The sequence below is a fragment of the Callithrix jacchus genome, chromosome 5 (genome assembly GCF_049354715.1).
Source record: "Callithrix jacchus isolate 240 chromosome 5, calJac240_pri, whole genome shotgun sequence".
NCBI lineage: Eukaryota > Metazoa > Chordata > Mammalia > Primates > Cebidae > Callithrix > Callithrix jacchus.
In genome coordinates, this window is record NC_133506.1 from 135745748 (window position 1) to 135768145 (window position 22398).

The window sequence follows — 22398 nt, forward strand, 5'->3', positions numbered from 1 at the left end:
CCCATCACACCCAGCTGATTTTCTTTTTTTGGTAGAGACGGGATCTTGCTATGTTGCCCAGGCTTGTTTCAGTTCTCTATCCATGTCACCAATGCACATGCCCAGGGTAGGGTCAGTGGACACGGTCCTGGCCCCATGGCACCCTGTTTCCCCACACCCTCGCCCAACTGGCCTTTTAGACTGGACAGCACCTTCCAGCACAGAAACCAAGGGCAGGATGACCAGTCGTGCCTGCTGGTCACCCTCCCCAGCACACCCCAGAGCCTTGCTTTCCGACACTGAGGCTACAGGACCGAGACTTCCTGAGGGGAAGCTCAGGGTCTCGGAGTCTCAGGGCAGGGAGGCGGGACGATGCATTGGCCACAACAGCTCTCTCATCACCCGTCCCCCAAGTCAGCCTTGAATACTCTCTTGGTCAAGGATTTCCAGGCCGTGGCTTTGCTGGGGGCTGGGGGTTCCAAAGGAGCCCTCTGGGTTTGGTAGGTGGGCTCACCTTCTAGCAATCAGGCCCCGCCTAGCCCTACCCTACAGGTAGCACACAAATGTGTCCCGGGGGACACTGCCATTTCTAACCCTGCAGCTCTTCTGTGAACTACCTGCAAATAACCAGATGCGTGAGGGACCCTCAGCTCTGGAGAGGGGTCGGGGAGTTGGCCCTCCTGGCCAATCCCAGCCAGACACGCAGCCTGCACGTGCAGTTCTTCAGATCTGCCACTAGAGGGGACCCTCGAGCCAGCCTACCTGCTCTGCCCACCCCGGGGGGACTCAACTCCCAGTTAATTAATAGACCCCCCCACCCCTCAAAGTGGCAATGGGTACCCCCGACTCCTCAACACCAACACCCCTGCAGAGTGGCCAGTTCTCTGGGGGCCTCAGCCCTGAACACCAAGCGTGCTAGCGCTATCTCCTCCCCCCACTCTCTCCACCATCCTTGTCTCTCTCTGTCCCCCCCACCACCCCAGGGCACCAGACTTGGGCTCTCTCTCTGTGTGCACTCTCTCTCTCTGTCTCTCTTTCTCTCTCTCTCTCTCATCTCTCTCTCTCTCCCTCTCTCTCTCTCTCTCTCTCTCTCTCTCTCTCTCTCTCTCTCTCTCTCTCTCTCTCTCTGCGCCCCTTCGCATCAGGGGTTCTCAATGCTGCCTGAACTTCACAAACTCCCAGGGAGTTCAGAAAATTCCGATGCCTGGGCACCGCTCCAGCAGCCCTGGTTTAATTGGTCTGGGTGCAGCCTGGGCATCAGGATTTTTAAAGCTGCCCAGGGCATTCTCATGGGCAGCGGGGCTGGGGACGCCTGCTCTATAGCATCCAGGACAATTAACTGTCTTAGCCAAGGATCTCCAGTCCCTTCACATGAAGGTCCTGGGGGATGTGGAGGGAGTGAGGAGCACCAAGTCTGCTTCCAGGGTCTACCATGCTGTGGGGACCAGGAAGTGCAGAGGAGCAAGGAAAGGCCGGGGAAGTGCAGAGCCTGCCCAGTCCCTTCCAGAATCCATGTCTGTTCTTTTTCCTTTTTTTTTTTCAGACAGGGTATGTCTCTGTTACCCAGGATAGCGTGCAGTGGTGTGATCACAGCTCACTGCAGCCTCCGACTCCCAGGCTCAAGTGATCCTCCTGTCTCAGCCTCCCTCCCGAGTAGCTGGGATCATAGGCTCACACCACTATGCCCAGCTAATTGTTTCATATTTTTTATAGAGACAAGGTTTTGCCATTTTTCCCAGGCTGGTCTTGAACTCCTAGCCTCAAGTGATCCACCTACCTTGGCCTCCCAAAGTGCTGAGATTACAGGTGTGAGTCACAGCAACCGGCCTCCATATCTACTTTTTAAAAATAAACAAGCTCTCAGCAGTCTGTCTTGGAGACAGGCTGTTTTCACTCCAGCCTCAAGACTGAAGCACACACTTCTGGGGTGGGGGTGAGAGTCCCATCCACATCCACCTCATCCCAGCACAAAGCTGCACCTCACCATGTTCATCAGGCCTCCCCTGGAGCCGGCTAACAGGGGCCTGAGGGGCGAGCCGCGGCCAAGAGGCATTTTCTGAGCCTTGGTCAGGAGCAGCACCCCCCAGCACAGCCTCCAGGTGGGAACGGGACAGGTCCCAGGCCAGGCTCGCTGACACCATACCCCAGGCTGGCGCTCAACCTTCATGCAGACTCCGCCCTACAAGGAGGCTCTTGGCCGCAATTCAGACCCTTGAGGCATCTGCATTTTGGACGTGGGAGGTAACGGCCACAAGATCACATACAACTCGGGGTGATGCCAGGACTAGAAACAGATCTGTCAGGCTCCAGAACTTGTTCCTTCACCACCATCTGTCTCCCATCAGCTGGGGACGGACAGGCAGACAGGGTGTATTCTCAGTGGGGACTCCACAGCAGAGCAGAGAAGGGGGCCATGGGGAGCACCCTCCTTGGCCCACAAATGGCAAAGCCTCCCCAAAAGCTGGCATGAAGGTGCCCCGTCGGCTGGAGCTGAGTCCAGTTAATTAATAGACCCCCTACCCCTCACACATAAAAGCTGGTCAGTTAGGAGAGATGGGAAGGAGGAAGCCTGGGCAGAGGGGATCCCTGACTAAAGGCATGTGGCTAAGAGAGCCCAGGAGATCCAGAGGCAGAGGGGACCATGAACTTGAAGGTGTGCCCAGTGGGCGGAGGAAGAGGGAGCACCATCATTCAGCAGGGGCCAGATGGTGACGGGCCTTGGACCCTTTGTGAAAGAGATGGCACTTCATCCTGAAAACGATGGGCGGCCCCTGGCGGGTCCCAGTCAGAGGGGTAGCTTGGCTTCCAGAGTGAGTGCATGGCACTCCTGACCACTGTCCGCTGATGCCAATTCACTCCCACTCTTGGTGTGACAAAAAGTGTCTCCTGGCATTGCCACACACCCTGGGGACAGAATCGGTGAGAATCACTGCTCTAGAAGAGCCTGGAGGTACCTGGGCATCAGCGTTGGACAAAGGCTTCCCCCCAGAATCCCCACACACACACACACTTACAGCCAGGTTGAAGAACCACCAAGGCGGAGGGTGAGGAAAGGGGAACAGGGTGCATTCTCACAATACCCCCGGAGGGTAGCTATCACCAGCCTCATCTTACAAACGGGGAAACCAAGCCTCCAAGAAGAGTAAGGACTTTTCCAGCTTCACACTAACCAGTGGTGCCAGGATTCAACCAGCACTCAAGTTTCCAGCTCCTAAGCCTGAGCGCCCTACGAAAGGGGCTGCTGGACAGAGCTGACTGGCCAGGTTCTGGCTGGGGTTCTGCCACTGAGTCCTCAGCCTCAAGCCTACCACCTCTCTGGGACACAGCTGGGACCTCCCCTTCAGCTGGGCCCTGGGGAGGCCCACAGGTTCTGCTGCACCGTCGGCTTGGCACCACCAGGGGGAGCTGTGACTGAGTCCAGACGGCGGGACCCAGGCCAGGACCAGAACCCACGCAGCCGGGTTCCCCAGCCCAGGACGCCACCCAGCTCAGTGAGCCTCCTGGGACCTGGAAGCTAATGGCTTCCTTTTATCTGCACTCTCAAATAACTGAGATAAGAGTTACCGGTTCACCTTGGGGCTCGAATGGACCACATCTTATTGGAGGGACGTGATCACGGAAAACCCGCCCCACAGTCACCCCTGCTGAGGCTGCAAAGCTTGGGTCCCTGCATCATGCCCCGCTGATCCTGGGCTAAATCAGCCTGGGGTGATCTTTCACGCTGCAGGTCTGGCGCAGACCCAGCTGGGTTCAAATCCCAGCCTGGCCCAGGCACTGGCTGGGTGACCTCTGGCCAGTCACTGACCTTCTCCGAGCCTGCCTTTCCCCTTCCATACCAGGAATAATATGAGGGCCCACCTCGAGGGGCATGGGGTTGTGCAGAGCACACACATGCACCATCCATAGCCCATGGTGTCCAGCACCCAGGCAAGGCCTGGGCCGCCTGCATCCAACATGCGCCCGGCTCACACCACGAGCTCAGTAGTTACTGACCTGCTCACTGGCTGATGTCAGCCCTGACTGTTGTCTGTGGTCAGCACCATTATTTGCCTAGAAATCTAATGAGCGTAAGGACCATAGCTAGGGCATAGGAAGGGGCTGTGTGAGTCGGACACGGGCCCTCTATGCTGGCTCTGGGGGTTCCAGGCCTAGGTGACCACACTGACGCCCACCGCAAGGCCAGGAGGACTCTCATGGCAATATGCAACCCTTCCCACTCAGGAAAGTCTCTTTGGGCTCCAAGGCCCAGGGGGCCCACCGCAGGGGGTCCGCTAGGGTGGCCACCAAGGGGTCCAGGTGCTCTGGGCAGACTCCCCGGGTGCACAGCGTAGCCAAGTCTGGTGACCATGTTCAACACTGCCTGGGGCTACATTCCCTCCTCTACAGTTACAAGACAGAGGGAGGCTGACACCTCCGGGGACCTCCAGGGGCAGGTCACGAGCCCGGTGGGCTCCAGGGTGGAACAGGAGGCTGGGACCAAGCAGAGCAGCATATCTGGGCTTGGGCCAGCCTTGTGCGTGAGCCTCACGATGCCACCGGACCTCTCGGGCACTCACTTGGGAAGTGACAATCTCTTGCCCTCCCGGCGATGGGAACAGGGACCAGGACTCCAGGGGACCTGGCCTCGGTCATGGACCGGGCAGACCTGGCAGGGTCGAGGCTGCCAAAAGCAAGGAGGGAGAATGTGGAAACCCCGTGGCACCCGCTTCAGAGCCCACGGGGCTCCTGCCGCAGCCGCAGGTGGGTCGGGCAGATGCCTCCAGTGCTTACCCGGCACCGCAGGTGACTGCTTCCCGCCCTGGTCAGGCCTTGGGGGCCTCCCGAGAGCCCCTGCCCAGAGCCAGGAACTCACCTGCTGTCGCTTTCCAGAAACACGGAGCCACGGTTTTCGGCCAGAGCTGCACTGATGGGTGAGAGGCAGAAGGGCGAGGAGAAGGCGTCTGAGTCCGAGTCGAAGGAGCTGTCCCTGCTCACGCCCTCAGCGGACAGCTCCAGGGAGCCATCCTCCTCCCCGGCCTCGGGCCGTGGCTCCCGCCCCTCCTCAGTGCCATCCTGCGAACTGACTGTTGACAAGATCCTGGAGGGGCTGCAGGCAGGCTGCAAGGCTGGCCGGGCACCGTCCACCGCCAAGCCCTGTGCCAGCTTCTCGTCGTCCTCTGGCGCAGGGCTGGCCAGCACACCGTCCGGAATACTCTGGGCCACCACCAGGATGTCCTCATCTTTGGGGGTCAGGGTGGGCCGCAGCTCCGTGGGAGAGGGCTGGTGGGAGGCCCCCGAGCTCCGGGCACGCCGGCCCCGAGGGCGGGGTGCCTTGCGAATGGGGGAGCTCTCTGGTGTGATGTAGCGCAGGGCCTCCTCATCCTGCCTCTGGATGCGAGAGTTGGGGACCCATGCCAGGATGAGGGTGGCTCCCAGCATCTCATCCTTCTCCATGTACAAGCACAGGTAACCTGTGAGGAGCCAAGGGGATGGTGCGTTAGAGGCTGGGATGCTGTGGATCAGGCCCTTATGGCACCTCTGGCAGCGGCTCCTGGATGCCACTGCCCTTTAGTAAAGCGCCAGTCGGGCTTCAGATACAGCCTGGCCCTGAGCAAAAGCACCAGGGGGAAACAATGGAGCTTGAAATGAGGTCCAGCTCCACATGCTTTCTAAGAACACACGCTCCAGCAGGTCCCCGGGCACTGGTCCCCGAGCTGTGGCCTGCCATTTGCCTTTCTGGTTTTGTGTTTTTGTTTTCAAGACAGTCTTGCTCTGTCTCAAGCTGGAGTGCAGTTGCACCATCTCAGCTCACTGCAACCTCCACCTTCCAGGCTCAATCGACCCTCCCACCTCAGCCTCCCAAGTAGATGGGACTACAGGCGCACGCCACCACACTGGCTGATTTTTTGTTTTTTAGCAGAGAGGGGTTTCACCTTATGGGCCAGGCTGGTCTCCATCTCTTGACCTTGTGATCCGCCCGCCTCAGCCTCACAAAGTGCTGGGGTTACAGGCGTGAGCCACCGCATCCGGCTGAACTTGTTTTTTTTTTTTTAATAGAGATGAAGTCTAGCTCTGTTGCCCAGGCTGGTCTCAAACTCCTGAGTTCAAGCAATCCTCCTGCCTCGGCCTCCCAAAGTGCTAGGATTATAGGCGCGAACCACCATGCTTCGGTAATCGTGTTAATATTCTGCCGTCTTATCTGGGGCTTCTCTCTGTATCCTTGCCCTGGCCAAGCAAACGTTAGGGCGTGCCAGTGCAGGCCACAGCCAGGCCACAGGACACGGGGGCCCTGAAACATCCTTTTGGCAGCCGGGGAAGGGGGGGGGCGACAGGAAGAAATGAGAAGAGAGAGTCCAGAGAGCCCTGCAGCCTCACCGCCTTCGCAGACGGCACTGTGCGGCCAAGAGCCGCTCAGCCTCTCTCAATGCCTGCGTCCTACCCATCCACGGGGCCTGCTGGGCCCTGGCCACTCTCATGAGGTTGCTGTGCAAGTCAAATAAAGCAACAGATGAAGAAAGCAATGCACTTATTTGGTCTTCTTTTTGGAGACAGAGTTCCACCTTGTCACCCAGGTTGGAGTGCAATGATGCGATCTCAGCTCACCGCAAACTTTGCCTTCTGGGTTCAAGGGATTCTCCTGCCTCAGCCTCCCAAATAGCCGGGATTACAGGTGTGCGCCACTACGCCTGGCTAATTTTTTGTATGTTTAGTAGAGACAGGGTTTTCCCATGTTGGCCAGGCTGGTCTCGAACTTCTGACCTCGTGATCCGTCCGCCTCAGCCTCCCAAAGTGCTGGGATTACAAGTGTGAGCCACCAGCTCCCGGCCAGTACATTTATTTGTTGCTGCAAGTCATTTGCATGAACGACAAGGGGCCAGGCAGGCCTCAGGGATCACTAACCATCTTTTTGTCCCCCCCTCTGAAAGCAGCAGGGCTGAGGGTCTCACCCAGCCTGCCATGAGCCGGACCTAATACCCCAGAGCCTGCTTCTGTGAGGACAGCTGCAGCTAGTTACACATTCTGGAAAAGGAACCAAATGCACTTGTCTTTCTTCTGTGTGTGGCCTAGGGCCTTGGAAAACCGGGGCCGTGAGACCCTGGAGCCTGCTGGCCCAGCTCACCTGGGTGGTGCTCCCCCAGCCCCTGCAGCCCCTCCGGGGGGTGCACGCAGACATTGTTCTTGGAGTAGATGATCTCTCCATCCAGGACGGAGGGGGACCCGCTGCTGCTGCCAGCCGGGGTGAGGGTCAGGAGGTCCGAGGCTTTGGAGGAGGCCCGGCGAAGGAGGCGGCCCAGAGACATTGCTGGGCAAGTGTTTCCATCCTCCGCACGCTTTGGCCCAGGCAGGGCTCAACAAGACCTGCCTGGGGAGGAAGACAGAGGAGATGGTCAAGGGCGTGGACTTGCATCCCACCTCACAGCAGACCATGTGGCCTCGGCACCTGGTGGATGGTGGTTAACCACAGGAGCGCTTCCTGCTGGTGCACAGCTCCCGTACAGGGCAGGCCACATTCTCCACCTCGGCCAGGCCACCTGTGCGTCACAGGGACTCAACCCATGGATGCCACCAGTACCTCCCTTCCCAGGAAAACAGCCAGAACATCTCCAGGCTTTGCCAAATGTGCCCTGGGGGGCAAAATCCCTCCCAAGCAGAACCACTAAGCTACGGGAACCCTGTTCCCACCTCAACCATTTCATAAAACCCTCCAGGTGTTCTCTTTTCTCAGCTTCCCTCCTGCGTCAGCACAAATGAGCCCTTCCAATTCATCAAAAAGAAATAAATAGGCTGAGCTCAGTGGCTCACACCTGTAATCCCAGCACTTTGGGAGGCCGAGGCAGGCGGATCACTTGAGGTAAAGCGATCGAGACCAGCCTGGCCAACATGGTGAAACACCATCTCTACCAAAAATATAAAAATTAGCCAGGTGTGGTGGTGGGCACCTGTAATCCCAGCTACTTGGGAAGCTCATGCAGGAAAATCGCTTGAACCTGAGAGGTGGAGGTTGTAGTGAGCCGAGATCATACCCCTGCACTCCAGCCTGGGTGACAGAGTGAGACTCTGTCTCAAGAAAAAGAAAGAAGGAAATTTTATAAACAAAAGGATTATTATCCAGAATATATAAAGAATTCCTACAAATTCATAGTGAAAAGGAGCAACATCTCAACAGAAAAAATGGGTGCTCCACACAAGAAAAATGCCAGAGCACTGATAAACATGTAAAAAGATTCTCAGTTTCTTATTTTTCTTTTTCAGACTGGGTCTCACTCTGTCGCCCAGGTTGGAGTGCAGTGCTGCAATCTCAGCTCACTGCAACCTCTGCCTCCCGGGTTCAAGATTCTCCTGTCTCAGCCTCCCAAATAGCTGGGATTACAGGTGTGCACCACCACACCCAGCTAATTTTTGTATTTTTTTTTTAGTAGAGACAAGGTTTCACTATATTTGTCAGGCCGGTCTCGAATGCCTGATCTCAGGTGATCCACCTGCCTCAGCCTCCCAAAGTGCTGGGATTACAGACGTGAGCCACCACTCCTGGCAAGATTCTCAGTTTCAAATAAAAATTCAACACCCAACAGACCGGCAAAGAGCAATTTTAAGTCTAAAACGACTTCATGTTGGAGAGGATGAGGGAAAGGGGAGCTCTCACCAGCCCTGTCTCCTCCAAGGCGAGACAGACCTGGCAGGATCCCGCATCCCTGAGAAGCCCTGACCCACCCAAAAGTCCACCTTTAGGAACTACCTGAGGGAAGTTCTTCAGACTGCAATTTGCAGCCCTATTGTAGATCCTGAAATCAAGTTAATGGGTCAACACCAGCATAAGAGGAATAAAAGGAGAAAAATATAGAAAATGGCATCCAACACTGGCCGTGGCCAGGCTCAGCACTGGGTCAGGGAGAGTCTGCTCCATGAGGACACACCTGCGTGGGTGACAGCCTGGGGCGTATAACGTGTATATACTGTGCGATGTGACCTAAAACACTTGATGGCTCTGCCTGGGGAAACCCAAGGAGACACCTCCTCCAACACTTTACAGCCAGTTTCTACCAACCAAACGTCTAAATGGCCAGAAACCACCAAACGTCTAAACGGCTGATGAGAACCAATGAGACTTCTGTACACCCATGGAGCTCACAAACACACACACCAAGACACACCAGGGAATGACCATGTCGATGAAGAGGCAGGCACGGCCTGGCACAGGGGCTCACGCCTGTAATCCCAACATGCTGGGAAGCCAAGGTGGGTGGATCATCTGAGGTCAGGAGTTTGAGACCGGTCTGCCCAACATGGCAAAACCCCGTCTCTACTGAAAATACAAAAAACATTAGCCAGGGGTGGTGGCACAAGCCTGTAATTCCAGCTACTCGGGAGGCTGAGACAGAAGAATCGCTTGAACCAGGGAGGTGGAAGTTGCAGTGAGCTGGGATTGCGTCACTGCACTCCAGCCTGGACAACAGAGTGGGACTCCGTCACCAAAAAAGCAGGCACAGAGCCATGCTGCATCCTGGTCACTGACGGCGGATGTCCAGGACTCCGACCACAGCTGGGCTGCATGCAGGCCGCCTTCACAAAAGTCTGCAGAGGTCGGGGGGCTGAGAGAGAACAGTCTCAGAGGGGCTTCACCTTCATCTCTTTGAAGGGAAAAAAGACTTGAAGCCAACATAAGAATTAGCAACTGGAAGTGAATAAAGCAAATGTGGTCCAGTGAAATATTATTTGGCCTTGAAAAGAAAGAAAACTCTGATACCTGCTACAGCACGGATGAGCCCCAAAAACACTGTGCTGAGTGAAACAGACAGGTCACAAGAGGCGAGTGCTCAGCTGGGCATGGGGGCCTGTAATCCCAACACTTTGGGAGGCTGAGGTGGGCAGATCACGAGGTCAGGAGTTCAAGACCAGCCTGGCCAATATGGTGAAACCCCGTCTCTACTAAAAATACAAAAATCAGCTGGGCATGGTGGCGGGTGCCTGTAGTCCCAGCTAGTCGGGAGGCTGAGGCAGAATCGCTTGAACCGGGAGCCAGGACCCGGGAGGAGGAGGCTGCAGTGAGCCGAAATCGCGCCACTGCACTCCAGCCTGGGCTATGGAGCAAGACCAAAAGAAAAAAAGGCAAGTACTGCAGGATCCCACCTACGTGAGGCGCTAGAGTGGTCAGGCTCCTAGACGGGAAGCGGAACCGCGGGGGCCAGGGGAGGAGGGGGACAGGGAGGTGGCATTTAAGGGGACAGGGCTTCAGCTTGGGATGATGAAAGCATCCTAGAGGACAGCAGCGGCAGCTCTACCACATCAATGCGGCTGAACCTGATACTTTAAAACGGTCAAAGTGGCCGGGTGTAGTGGCTCACACCTATAATCCCAGCACTTTGGGAGGCCGAGGCAGGTGGATCACGAGGTCAAGAGATCGAGACCATCCTGGTCAACAAGGTGAAACCCCGTCGCTACTAAAAGTACAAAAAAATTAGCTGGGCATGGTGGTGGGCGCCTGTAGTCCCAGCTACTCGGGAAGCTGAGGCAGAATTGCTCGAACCCAGAAGGCAGAGGTTGCGGTGAGATTGTGCCATTGCCCTCCAGTCTGGGTAACAAGAGCGAAACTCCGTCTCAAAAAAAAAAAAAAAAAAAAAAAGATCAAAGTGGTAAGTTTTATGTTATATGTATTTCACCACAATAAAAAGTTAAAAAGTATCCACTGGTGGAGGGTCTCCGGGTATATTATCTCGTTCTTTGAATTTTCTGAGTTTTTTTACACTTTGGATCCAAAGATCCAGAGCTGCTTGAGGGAGGCCCCTAAATCAAGTTCTTTTCACGTCCAGCACTTGGCGGGGTTCTGGATCACCCGGAGGGTGGGTGAGTGGGTAAGGGGACCGAGAACTGGCTCCACTCTGGCAGGACACAGGGGGCAAATCGCAGTGGTGCTGGCCGCCATCCTAGGACCAGGCTGCACAGCCCTCTCTGCCTCTCCCTCCTCTGCCCCCCTCTGTGCTTCAGCCTCCCCCAACCCCGTGTGTGTATTTCCAAGCGTCTCCACGGCTGCTGACTTTCCAAGCACAATATTCGAAGATGTTCCAGCCAGCTCAGGAGTGGCCTTCCCATTCCTGTGCCTTTCATTCCCATTCCCCATCTCAGAGATCCCGATGTCAGCGTCACTTGTGAACATCACCAGTCCTGGGGCTGAGGACAGAGCTTCACCTCCTCAGCCGTGAGCCATGGATGCCCTCTGCCTGAGCTCCACCATGTCCAGGGCCCTCATCCACTCAGCTCTCCCAAGCCACCCCTTCTTATACCCCCACAAATGCCCAATGAAGGCTGCAGAAGGTCGACCCTTGGTGCAGGGGTCAGCAAACTTGTTCTGCCCCACCCACCCCGGGCCCGACAGTCTCCATGGCAACCACTCGGCTCTGCCCTTAGGGTGCAGGAGCAGCCACAGACAGTAAGTGACCCGTTTCACTGTAACAGCGAAGCTTTATTGACAGACATGGAGGCTTATATTCTAGATCATTTTTCACATGTCCTAAAAAAAATTTTTTCCACTTTTTTAACCCCCTAAAAAATGTAAAAACCATCCCTAACTCACAGGCTGTACAAGACACGTGGAAAGCTGGCTTTGGTCTGAGCGTTGCAGATGGCAGTGCCCCAGCATAGACCATCTGACCAAACCCGGGCACTCTCCTCTGCCTATCCAAACCAGCTCCGGATCAGCCTCTCCAGGAAGCCTTCTGGCCACTCCTGGCCATGCCACAAAGTGACATATGACAACCAAGTGATGAAACTTTTAAAAAAAGTCACACTGCAAACTACAAATCAAAAAATGTACTGTCCTTCTCAATGATCACTTGCAAAAGCTATGTTCTATTCTAACGCTGTCCAGAATATTTTTAGAATTTAACAATTCTTTAAGAATTGCAAGGTCAGTTAATAAGCCATTCAAGAAAATTACTCCCCTTTCTCTAGACCAGCCACGTCCACAAAAAACATTACCAGAGACACATATACAATTTTAAATTTTCTGGTAGCCACATTTTAAAACTTAAAAAAAAAAATCCAAGTGAAATTAATTTTAGTAATTTTTAACACAGTATATCCAAAATATTATTTCAGCTTGGACTACAGACGCATGCCACCATGACCCAATAGTTTTTTTTTATTTTTGGTAGAGATGAGGTCTCACTTTGTTACACAGACTGGTCTTGAACTTCTGGCCTCAAGTGATCCTCCTGCCTCAGCCTTCCAAAGTGTTGGTATTACAGGCATGAGCCACTGCGCCCGAACTATTTTATGTCCTTAAAGTCTTCAAAGTCTGCTGTGCATTTTGTACTTAGGCACATCAGAGTTCTGCCCAGCCACATTTTGGATGCACCGTAGCCTGCCTGGCCGTGGTGTCCACAGTGGATGAGGCCACAGCAGGGCTAGCGCTTCCTTCTGTGTTTCATGCAGCATTATTCAGGGTGACGGCCCCAGTCACCAGAGCTGGCTACACACAGCTCTCAGCTGCTTCTCCACATCAAAAACCTCTTTACGTGAAAATGTTTTCCCAGCACGAGGATAATCAAAAGAATGTGCTAGAAGTTTTAAAAGAGATTCCAAAATACAAGTGTTCAAAATACAGTGTTTTTTCTCCCATCCCATGAGATGTGGAATCTCACCATGGCTCTGGGAGGTGCATCCCAAGAGCCCAGTTTTGCAGATGAGACGACAGGTTCTGAGTACCCAGGGTCATTCAGTGAGCGGGAAACCCTGGAGTAGGAGACCTCTGTCCCCAACGTGCAGAACTCTGGCTCCTCCCTCAACTGCCACGTGAGAGCACCAGGGCAATACCCTGCCCCTCTCAGATTGTTCTGGAGAGTCTGGGCTCTTTGGAGACATGGAGAATGTCTGTTAAACATTAGACAAGACTATTTGCTCTCTAAAAACAATTCCACTTATTTTTAAAATGTATCTGCGGCCGGGTGCGGTAGCTCACACCTATAATCCCTGCACCTCGGGAGGCCGAGGTGGGCCAATTGCCTGAGCCCAGGAATTGGAGACCAGCCTGGGCAACACAGTAAACCCATCTCTACTAAAATACAAAAAATTAGCCAGGCGTGGCGGTGGGCGCCTGTAGTCCCAGCTACTCGGGAGGCTGAGGCAGGAGAATTGCTTGAACCTGGGAGGCAGAGGTTGCAATGAGCCGAGATCGTACCACTGCACTCCAGCCTGGGCAACAGAGCAAGACTCCGTCTCAAAAAACTAACTAAATAAATAATAAAATAAGATGTATTTGCTCTTTTGCAAGGCTATCTCATTGAAATTTAACCTAGTTTCCAAACTCTGGTCACCATCAAATTGGAAATGGAGAATCCTTGACATGTTTTTTTAAACTTTTTTTTTAGTTATGAAACACACTCAGAGAAGTAAAAGGAAGAATATGAGTTTCTTAAATTACATAATCCTAAGACATTTGTGTATTTTCTATCTTCTGTGCCCTGTAATGAATGAATTAATTAAAAAACCCACTCCCTGGAATTATATCATATCTTGCTTTCAGTTGGATCATAAATATACTTTCCCAGGTGAAATATATTTATGATATAATAAATTTTAGGATTGAGGTCTATCTTCTAAAATTCCCGTGTTGAAGTCTGAAACCCCAGTACCCAAGAATGAAACTGTTTTAGAAGACAGTGTCTTTATAGAGGTGATCAAGTTACCCTGAGGTCAATATGACCCATGTCTTTATAAAAAGAGGAAGTCAGGGGACAGGTGCCTGTATACAAGGAGTGCTGTGTGAATACAAAGATTGCACCTACCAGCAAGGGGCAGGCCTGGAGGAAGGAAGAGAGCCTGCCAACACCTTCGTCTTGGACTTCCTGTCTCCAGAGCTGTCAGAGAGAAAAGTTCTATTGTTCAAGCCACCCGGTCCCTGCCACTTTGTGAGGTCAGTCCTAGCAAATAAACACACCACATTCAAAAATTATAAAGCCAGGTGTGGTGGTTCATGCCTATCATCCCAGCATTTTGGGAGGCCGAGGCCGGCGGATCATCTGAGGTCAGGAGTTCAAGACCAGCCTGGCCAACATGGTGAAACCCCGTCTCTACTAAAAAATAACAAAAATTAATCGGGCATAGGGGTGAGTGCCTATAGTCCCAGCTACTCAGGAGGCTGAGGCAGGGAGAACTGCTTGAGCCTAGGAGGTAGAGGCTGTAGCAAGCCTAGATTTCGCCACTGCAGTCACTCCAGCCAGGGGGACAGAGCGAGACTCCATCTCAAAATAAATAAATAACAATTACAAATGCCAGCCCTCCATCTTCATAGAACCAGCTGCCATGGCGAGGCATTCGGCTTCCAACCAGTGGCTACTTAAATAATCAACTCCACTTTTTAATACATAAATCTTCATCTATATCCTCATTATTTCCAGGACCACTGTTTCCCCAGGAGGATAAACTGGACCCCAACACCTATTGCCCAGTGGGTTCTCTAAAATGTAAGCGTGCTACCAGGGATTTAAATCGTCACCAGGTTCGGAACAGAAAAATGGTGTTCTGGCCGGGCACAGTGGTTCACACCTGTAATTCCAACAATTTGGGAGGCCAAGGCGGGAGGGTTGCTCAAGCCCGAGAGTTCAAAACCAGCCTGGGCAACATAACGAGATCCCACCTCTACAAAAAATTTAAAAATTAGCTGGGTGTGGTGGTGTGTGCCTGTAGTCCCAGCTACTTGGGAGACTGAGGCAGATCACTTGAGCCCAGGAGGATGCACTGAACAGGACTGCACTACCTACCACACCCCGGGTGACAGATTATCCTATATTTATTAGACATTTGTGTTCACCTGTGAATTATCTGTCAGTGTGCTCTGCCAATTTTTCTGCTGGGGTAGTGGAATTCTTAATATTCGTAACACAGAGATTAAACTAAGATGGAATTTTCATTGATACGTAGGAACTCTTTATATAGCAAAGATCATTATCCTTTGCTGTATTTGTTGCATGTATTTCTCCTAACTTGTTGTTTACCTTTTATTGATATTATCTATTTTGACACACAGAAGTTTTAAACTTATGTAAACTGATGGTAACTTTTTCTTAGTGATTTCCTTTATGACTTTTATACTTAATATAATCCTTTACAAGCTAAAGATCTTTAAACATTGGTCTATATTTTCTTCTATGTTCAATGAACCACCACGCCTAGCTAATTTTTGTATTTTTTTTAGTAGAGACAGGATTTCACCATGTTGGCCAGGCTGGTCTCAAACTCCTGACCTCAGGTGGTCTGCCCACCTCGGTCTCCCAAAGTGCTGGGATTACAGGTGTGAGCCTCCACACCCATCCCTGTTTTTTGTTTGTTTGTTTTGGTTTGGTTTTTTTTGAGACAGAGTCTCACTCTGCCACCTAGGATGGAGTGCAATGGCACAATCTTGGCTCACAACAACCTCCGCTTCCCAAGTTCAGCCTATCCTCCTGCCTCAGCCTTCCATGTAGCTGGGATTACAGGTGCCCGCCATCACATCTGGCTAATTTTTGTATTCTTGGTAGAGATGGGGTTTCTCCACGTTGGCCAGCCTGGTCTTGAACTCCTGACCTCAGGTGACCTGCCTGCCTCGGCCTCCCAAATGCTGGGATTACAGGTGTTAGCCACTGTGCCTTGCCAGGGACATTTATTATATAAAACTTTATGGACAATTTTAAAAGAGGTGCCTTGGCTGTGACCCGGACACCCGTGCAGTTCTCACACTCTAACACGCTCTGGTGAGAGTAACGCTGGTCACAGGCAAGGTTTAGCGTGAGATGGACAGGTGGGGTGGTTTTAATTTCCTCCCCTAGGCCGCCCCTCCACCCTGCCGAATAAAACACATTTTCAGAAAGTCACAGGATGTCCCTTCCAGAGACCAAGCCCAGCAGCTCCTCTCCCTTAATGGTCAGGCGGCCCTCCAGGGGTACTGCCAATGGGCCCTGGTGACGGCTGCTGGGCGCTACCATGGTACCGTGCCCAGGCAGCCAATGCCCTCCATTCCCTCCTGATGCCCCGCAGTCTCACTCAGTGCAGCCACCGTTTCCCAGGAGCCTAGGGCAAGCTCACTGGAGACCATTCCCTGCAGAGGCCCACGACCCCTGCGGCCATTTCTCCCCGGATCTCGATTCTGCTTTGCGTGGCCACTGCTTAAAGAGATGGTCAGGGCCACCTGGTCCTTCCAGAGGTTCCTCACCCGGGTGCAGGCCAGGAGGAAGAACTGCCGCCAGGCTCCGGGGCTCAGGGCGTGGCCCTGCTCCCTCAGTGACCCGCCTGGATTCCCCGGGGGCTTCCCTCCCCCCAGCCCAGCCACAGTCACAGCCACAGTCACAGCCGAGTGTGTCGAGGCTGCCCTCATCTCCCCGCCAGCATCTCCAGCCACAGTATGAATTTCCATTCAGGTTCCAAAATCCACCTTGGCAGCGCCCTCATTCTGCAGCTCCACCGAGTCCTCCAGCCAGGGAAGAGAGATCTGAGTTTAACCCGACCCTGTCAGAGGATGGGGAGGAACGAGCTCCTGGGACAGGGCTCCCAGGTCCCTCCAGGATGAGGCCAGAGGAAAAAACACAGCAGCTCAGGACGCAGCCCTTGGGGAGTTCGGGTGAGACCCAACTCCTGCGGGGAGTGCACGGGCCCAAATCCCTCACCAGCCAGCTAGGGAGAAGAAGCTTCCAGCAACAAAGCACAGCTGTGGGCCAAGCAGCCCTCCCCGGCGCTATCCACAGCCCCCACAGCCCCCGCCCCAACCAGAGGCCCCATCTCTGACCCGACAGGCAGGGCTGCAGGGGGCACACCCCTCGGACCCCCAGCCTCGTGGAGATCCCAAACCCATGGCTGCTGCTCCCGCCCCAGAGGAGTCGGAGGCCATGTGTGTGCACCCACATGTGTGCACCCACCACACACACAGCAGACACACTACACACACATCACAGACACACACGTCACACACCAGACACATACACCATAGACATACCACACAACACACCATAGTCACACACACTACACACACATCATAGACACACACACCATAGACATACACATTACATATACACCATAGACACACATGCCACACACACCACACACCAGACACACACACTACACACATACCATAGACATACCTCACACACACCACACCATAGACACACACATCATAGACACACACACTACATACACACCATAACACACACTACATACACACCAGACACACATACCACACATGATACACCACAGACACACATACCACACACATCATACACACATGCCACACACTACACCAGACACAAACTACATACACACCACACATACCACACACCAAAGACATACCATACACGTCATACACCATAGACACACAGCACATACTACATACACATCATAGACACAAACACTACATACACACCACACACCATAGACACACACACACCACACACCCCATAGATACACACTGTAGACACACACCACACAAACACCATAGATACATACACCACACACCACAGGCACACTGCACACACACCATAGACACACACTACACACAACCCCACAAGCACACACTACACACACGCACCATATATGCGCATTACATAACATTCCACATACACCATAGACACACACCACAGATGCACACATACCATGACAGAGGCACACACACTATGACACACACCTCATGACACACACCATGAAACACACACACCAGACACACACACCCCCACCATGACACCCACCGTGAACAGACACCCTCTGCTATACCAGCTTTGCCTCCATTCTCCACCAGCACCAGTGTTGACCCCCAGCCGCTGCCTGGCCCCACTCCTTCCCAGCTGCCTCCAGGATTAGGGAAGCCCCAGGTGGATCCAGGGCCGCAGGAGCCTCCCTACCAAGCCCCACGCTCGGCTATCTCGGCTAGCTCGGCTATCTCGGCTAGCTCGGCTGTCCTGGGTTTGTAAGCACGTCAGCCACCTGTCATCAAGCGGCAGGAAGTGCAGGCACTGTGAGCTGGGCGGGGGGGGGGGGCGCCTGGGCTCTGAGGACTGAATAAGGGGCCTGGCAAATGCCCCCCAGAGAGCCCTAGAGAGCCTTGCAACAGCCCTGTCCCCTGGGCTTCAGGGCCTGCCTGCTGGGAGCATCCCCCTGCTAGAAGAGCCCCCCCTGCTTGGAGCACCCCCCTGCTAGGAGCACCTCCCTGCTAGGAGCATCCCCCTGCTTGGAGCACCTCCCTGTTAGGAGCACCCACCTTCTTGGAGCACCTCCCTGCTAGGAGCACCCCCCTGCTTGGAGCACCTCCCTTCTTGGAGCACCTCCCTGCTAGGAACACCCCCCTGCTTGGAGCACCCCCCTTCTTGGAGCACCTCCCTGTCAGGAGCACCTCCCTGCTATTGGAGCACCTCCCTGCTATTGGAGCACCTCCCTGCTAGGAGCACCTCCCTGCTATTGGAGCACCTCCCTGTCAGGAGCACCTCCCTGCTATTGGAGCATCTCCCTGTCAGGAGCACCTCCCTGCTAGGAGCACCTCCCTGCTATTGGAGCACCTCCCTGTCAGGAGCACCTCCCTGCTATTGGAGCACCTCCCTGTTAGGAGCAACCCCCTGCTTGGAGCACTTCTCTGCTAGAAGCACCTCCTTGCTGGGAGGACTCCCCTGCCAGGAGCCACCCCCTCTAGAAGCACCCTCCTGCTAGAGTGGCACTAATGGCCACTGGCTTGTCCAGGACAGTGGTCTCTGGTCCCTTGGTTGTGTCTGTAAGAGCCAGGGACCATGGAATGTTCACCTGGCGGTGTCACACGGTTCCTTCCTCACACAGCAGGAACAGAAATGCAGAGAATGGCATCCAGCCCTTCTTAAGGACTCTGGATCCATGAGACAGGAAGCCCCACAGGGAAGCGGTGGCCCCCACTCCCCCATCTCGCCACACACAGCACTCTGCACCTTCTGCTCATTCTTCTGTAAACCTACAACTGCTCTAAACAATAAAGTCCACCACTCGGAAACTGCACACAGCTGTTTAGAGCAGCTTTACTCATGATTACCAACACCTGGAAGCAACCAAGATGTTCTCCAACAGGTGACTAAACAAACAAACTGTGGTCACCCAAATACTGGAGTATTATTCACTACTAAGAAGAAAGGGACAGCCGGGCATGGTGGCTCCCACCTATAATCCTAACACTTTGGGAAGCCAAGGTAGGAAGATCACTTGAGGTCCAGAGTTCGAGACCAGCCTGGCAGATACAGTGGCGAAACCCCATTGCTAATACAAAAATCAGCCAGGCGTGGTGGCGTGTGCCTGCAATCCCAGTTACTCAGGAGGCTGAGGCACAAGAATTGCTAAACCCAGGAGGTGGGGGTTGCAGTTAGCCAAGATTGTGCCACTGCACTCCAGCCTGGGTGACAGAGCAAGACTCTCTCTCCAAAACAAACAGACGTCATCTTCTCGGGGAGGGGAGAATCTATTAGCTTAAAACAGAAAGAGGCCTGAGACCAGGAAGCTTGCATCCAAAGAGGCGTGGAGGAGGCGTGGACGAGGGTGGAGCTGTGTGGAGCAATGCAGAGAGCAGGCAGGCGTTGGCAACAGGCTACAGAGAGCAGAGTCAGAGACCATCTGGTTCCTGGACTGAGAGCCTGGCTGCCAGAGCCAGAGTTGTCTGACGGGAGAGTTTCCTAATGTCCTTGGATCTGCAAGACGCACGACTTTGAAGGGCCTTTGCTCACAGTGGTGCAGAGCAGTTTGCACCCATGACCTTAGGGACCTTAGGGGCGTGGTGTCCTGTGGGGTCTGAGGTGAACAAAGATAACCATTCATCCTGGGAGGCGAGGAAGCTGGATGTCAGAAAGCCTGCCCCAGTATGGAGCTCAGAGCAAGGGGGACACCCAGGTCCCCTTCTGCAGGCCTGGGCTCTTCTTAAGGGCCAGATGTCTTCTCATGAGTACACAAACAGAGGCGGGGGCAGCCAGCAGAGCTCCTACCACGCAAAATGAGTGAACGCTGGAAAGGGGGAGAGCCAGGCCTGCAGCGAAGAAGAGACACCAGGCTTCTCCAGTCTCCAGGAAGGACTCAGAATTAATGAAAATAGCAACGCAAAATGCTCAAAGCACCTTGTGAGGATTACTACAAAGCCCCTCCCCAAATCCTGAGAGATGAAGATGGACAGAGAAGACACTAAGGAGTCCGGGCATGGTAGCTCATGTCTGTAATCCTAACCGTATTTGGGAATCCAAGGCAGGCAGATGGCCTGAGCCCAGGAGTTCGAGACCAGCTTGGGCAACATGGTGAAACCCTATCTCTACAAAAAATGCGAACATTAGCTGAGCATGGTGGAGTATGTCTATGGTTCCAGCTACTCAGGAGGCTGAGGGAGGACCACTTGAACCCAGGAGTTCAGGCCTAGCCTGGGTGACATGGAGAAACCCCATCCCTACAAAAACATTTTAAAAATTAGCCAGGCTTTGTGGCCTGTGCCTATAGTCTCAGGAGGCTGAGGTGGGAGGATCACTTAAGCCTAGGAGGTCGAGGCTGCAATGAGCTGTCATTGTGCCACTGCACTGCAGCCTTGGTGACAGAACAAGACCCTGTCTAAAAAAAAAAAAAAAGGCCAGTTGTGGTGGCTCCTGCCTATAATCCCAGCACTTAGGAAGGCTGAGGCAGGCAGATCACTTGAGGTCAGGGGTTCGAGATCAGCCTGGTCAACATGGCGAAACTCCATCTCTAATAAAACTACAAAAAGCAGCCAGGCCTGGTGGTGCATGTCTGTAATCCCAGCTACTTGGAGGCGGGAGAATCACTTGAACCCGAGAGATGGAGGTTGCAGTGAGCCGAGATCCCATCACTGCACTCCAACCTGGGCAACAGAGCGAGACTTCGTCTCAAAAAAAACAAAAGAGATAAGCAGCTAAGGGTAGATCCTTGGCAATGAGAACCTCGTTCCCCTCGAAGGCATCCACTTCATATCTGTATTTTGAAACAGTTATGTCCTTGTCAGTTTGTATTTTCGGTTATGAGCTCCTGAGTGCGTGACACCTCCAAGGCGTTCCTTTTATAACGTGCCTCCCGGAATGCCATCTTCGTTAAGGTTCCCCATGCCTTGTTTTTGTTGATGGAAAGGATTGGCACAAAGAATTCACAGATGGAGTGAGGCCAGGATCTACAACTTGCATCTCAGCTTGAGTGTACAAAAAAAAAAACCCAATAGCCAGGCAGTGGCTCCTGCCTGTAATCCCAGCACTTTGGGAGGCTGAGGCAGGCAGATCACCTGAGGTCAGGAGTTCAAGACCAGCCTGGCAAACATGGTGACACCCCGCCTCTACTAAAAACACAAAAATTAGCTGGGTATGATGGCCCGCGCCTGTAATCCCAGTTGCTCGGGAGGCTGAGGCAGGAGAATCGCTTGAACATGGGAGTTGGAGGTTGCAGTGAGCCGAGATCGTGCCACTGCACTCCAGCCTGGGTGACAGAGTAAGACTCTGTCTCAAAAAAAAAAAAAAAAAAAAATAGAAGAATGATTTTAAAAGTAAACAGTAAAAGTGCCGGTGCTGGTTCTGAACCATCAGAACAGGGTATGATGACCACTTGACTTCTGTGCGACTCGAAGCCACTGGTGGCAAGTAGGTAGGGCCAGATTTCTGCAAAATAGGCCATTGTGTAATTCAAGAGGAAGGAACAACTTGGTCATCCCTCAACAAAAATACACAGGCTCATAAATCAAAAAACTCTGCAGAAACTCCTCCACCAGACATTCTTTCCCAGAAACCTGCAACTCTTTAAGAATCAGGGCACACCTTCAAGGACCATGGAGTCTCAGCGCCTGCAGCTGGTGGGGGTGTTAGACTGGTGATAAAGGTGGCTGAAGCCTGCTTCCAGGACAAGAGCGCTTCGAGGTGCCTGGAACCGGGGGAGCTGCCTGCAAGGGAAAGACGTGGGAAATCCCAGGAGCCCCAAGAAGAGAGGGGAGGACCGGGGAGGACCGGGGAGGAGAGGGACGGTGGACTTCGTCTTTCACAATGCTGTTGGGAACTGGGCTGCCAGGTTGGAGCTGACACAGGGCGCAGCTGTGGGCCTGCTGTTAACCACACATGGTCCTTTTCCCTCCCCTAGGAGCCACGTGGCCACTGAAACTTGGCCTGGAGCAGCCCGAGATTTTGTGACTCTGTGTGGTGGTGGGGAGGGGCCTTCTCTAGGAAATATTTACAGGGCATGAGGTTAAGACATCTGTTATCCAAAATTATTTCCCAACATTTGGGTGATTTATACCCTAGAAAAGAGAGTCCTCCTCAATGTAGAAAGTGGCAAAGTCACGAGAACACCAGAAGTGAACAAACACAGATAAAGAAATGACACGACAGTCTCCCCTCCTGGCTTCTGAAAGCCCTCATTCCATGAGGAGGCGAGCTTCCGTGGCTGCCGTGACAAAGGACACAAACTTAGCGGCTAAAACAACCCAATGCATGACCTTGTAGTCCTGGGCCT

At 53.4% G+C, this 22398-nt stretch overlaps 1 protein-coding gene across 12 annotated transcripts in view; it reads right to left on the reverse strand.

Moving 5' to 3' along the window:
- TBC1D16 (TBC1 domain family member 16) overlaps positions 1 to 22398 on the reverse strand; it is a 95666-nt gene that overhangs the window by 67386 nt on the left and 5882 nt on the right. For 5 of the 12 annotated variants that reach the window (XM_078374855.1, XM_078374853.1, XM_078374860.1 and 2 more), the window contains exons 2-3: positions 7079 to 7321; positions 4832 to 5429 (exon numbers count right to left, since the gene is read on the reverse strand). In XM_078374855.1, coding sequence (XP_078230981.1) covers positions 4832 to 5429; positions 7079 to 7259 — 779 coding nt within the window. In that variant the 5' untranslated portion in view covers positions 7260 to 7321. Of the gene's footprint in view, positions 1 to 4831; positions 5430 to 7078; positions 7322 to 13739; positions 13812 to 22398 lie in introns of all 12 variants that reach the window. The other 7 variants (XM_078374856.1, XM_078374854.1, XM_078374859.1 and 4 more) reach the window with 2 other exon arrangements.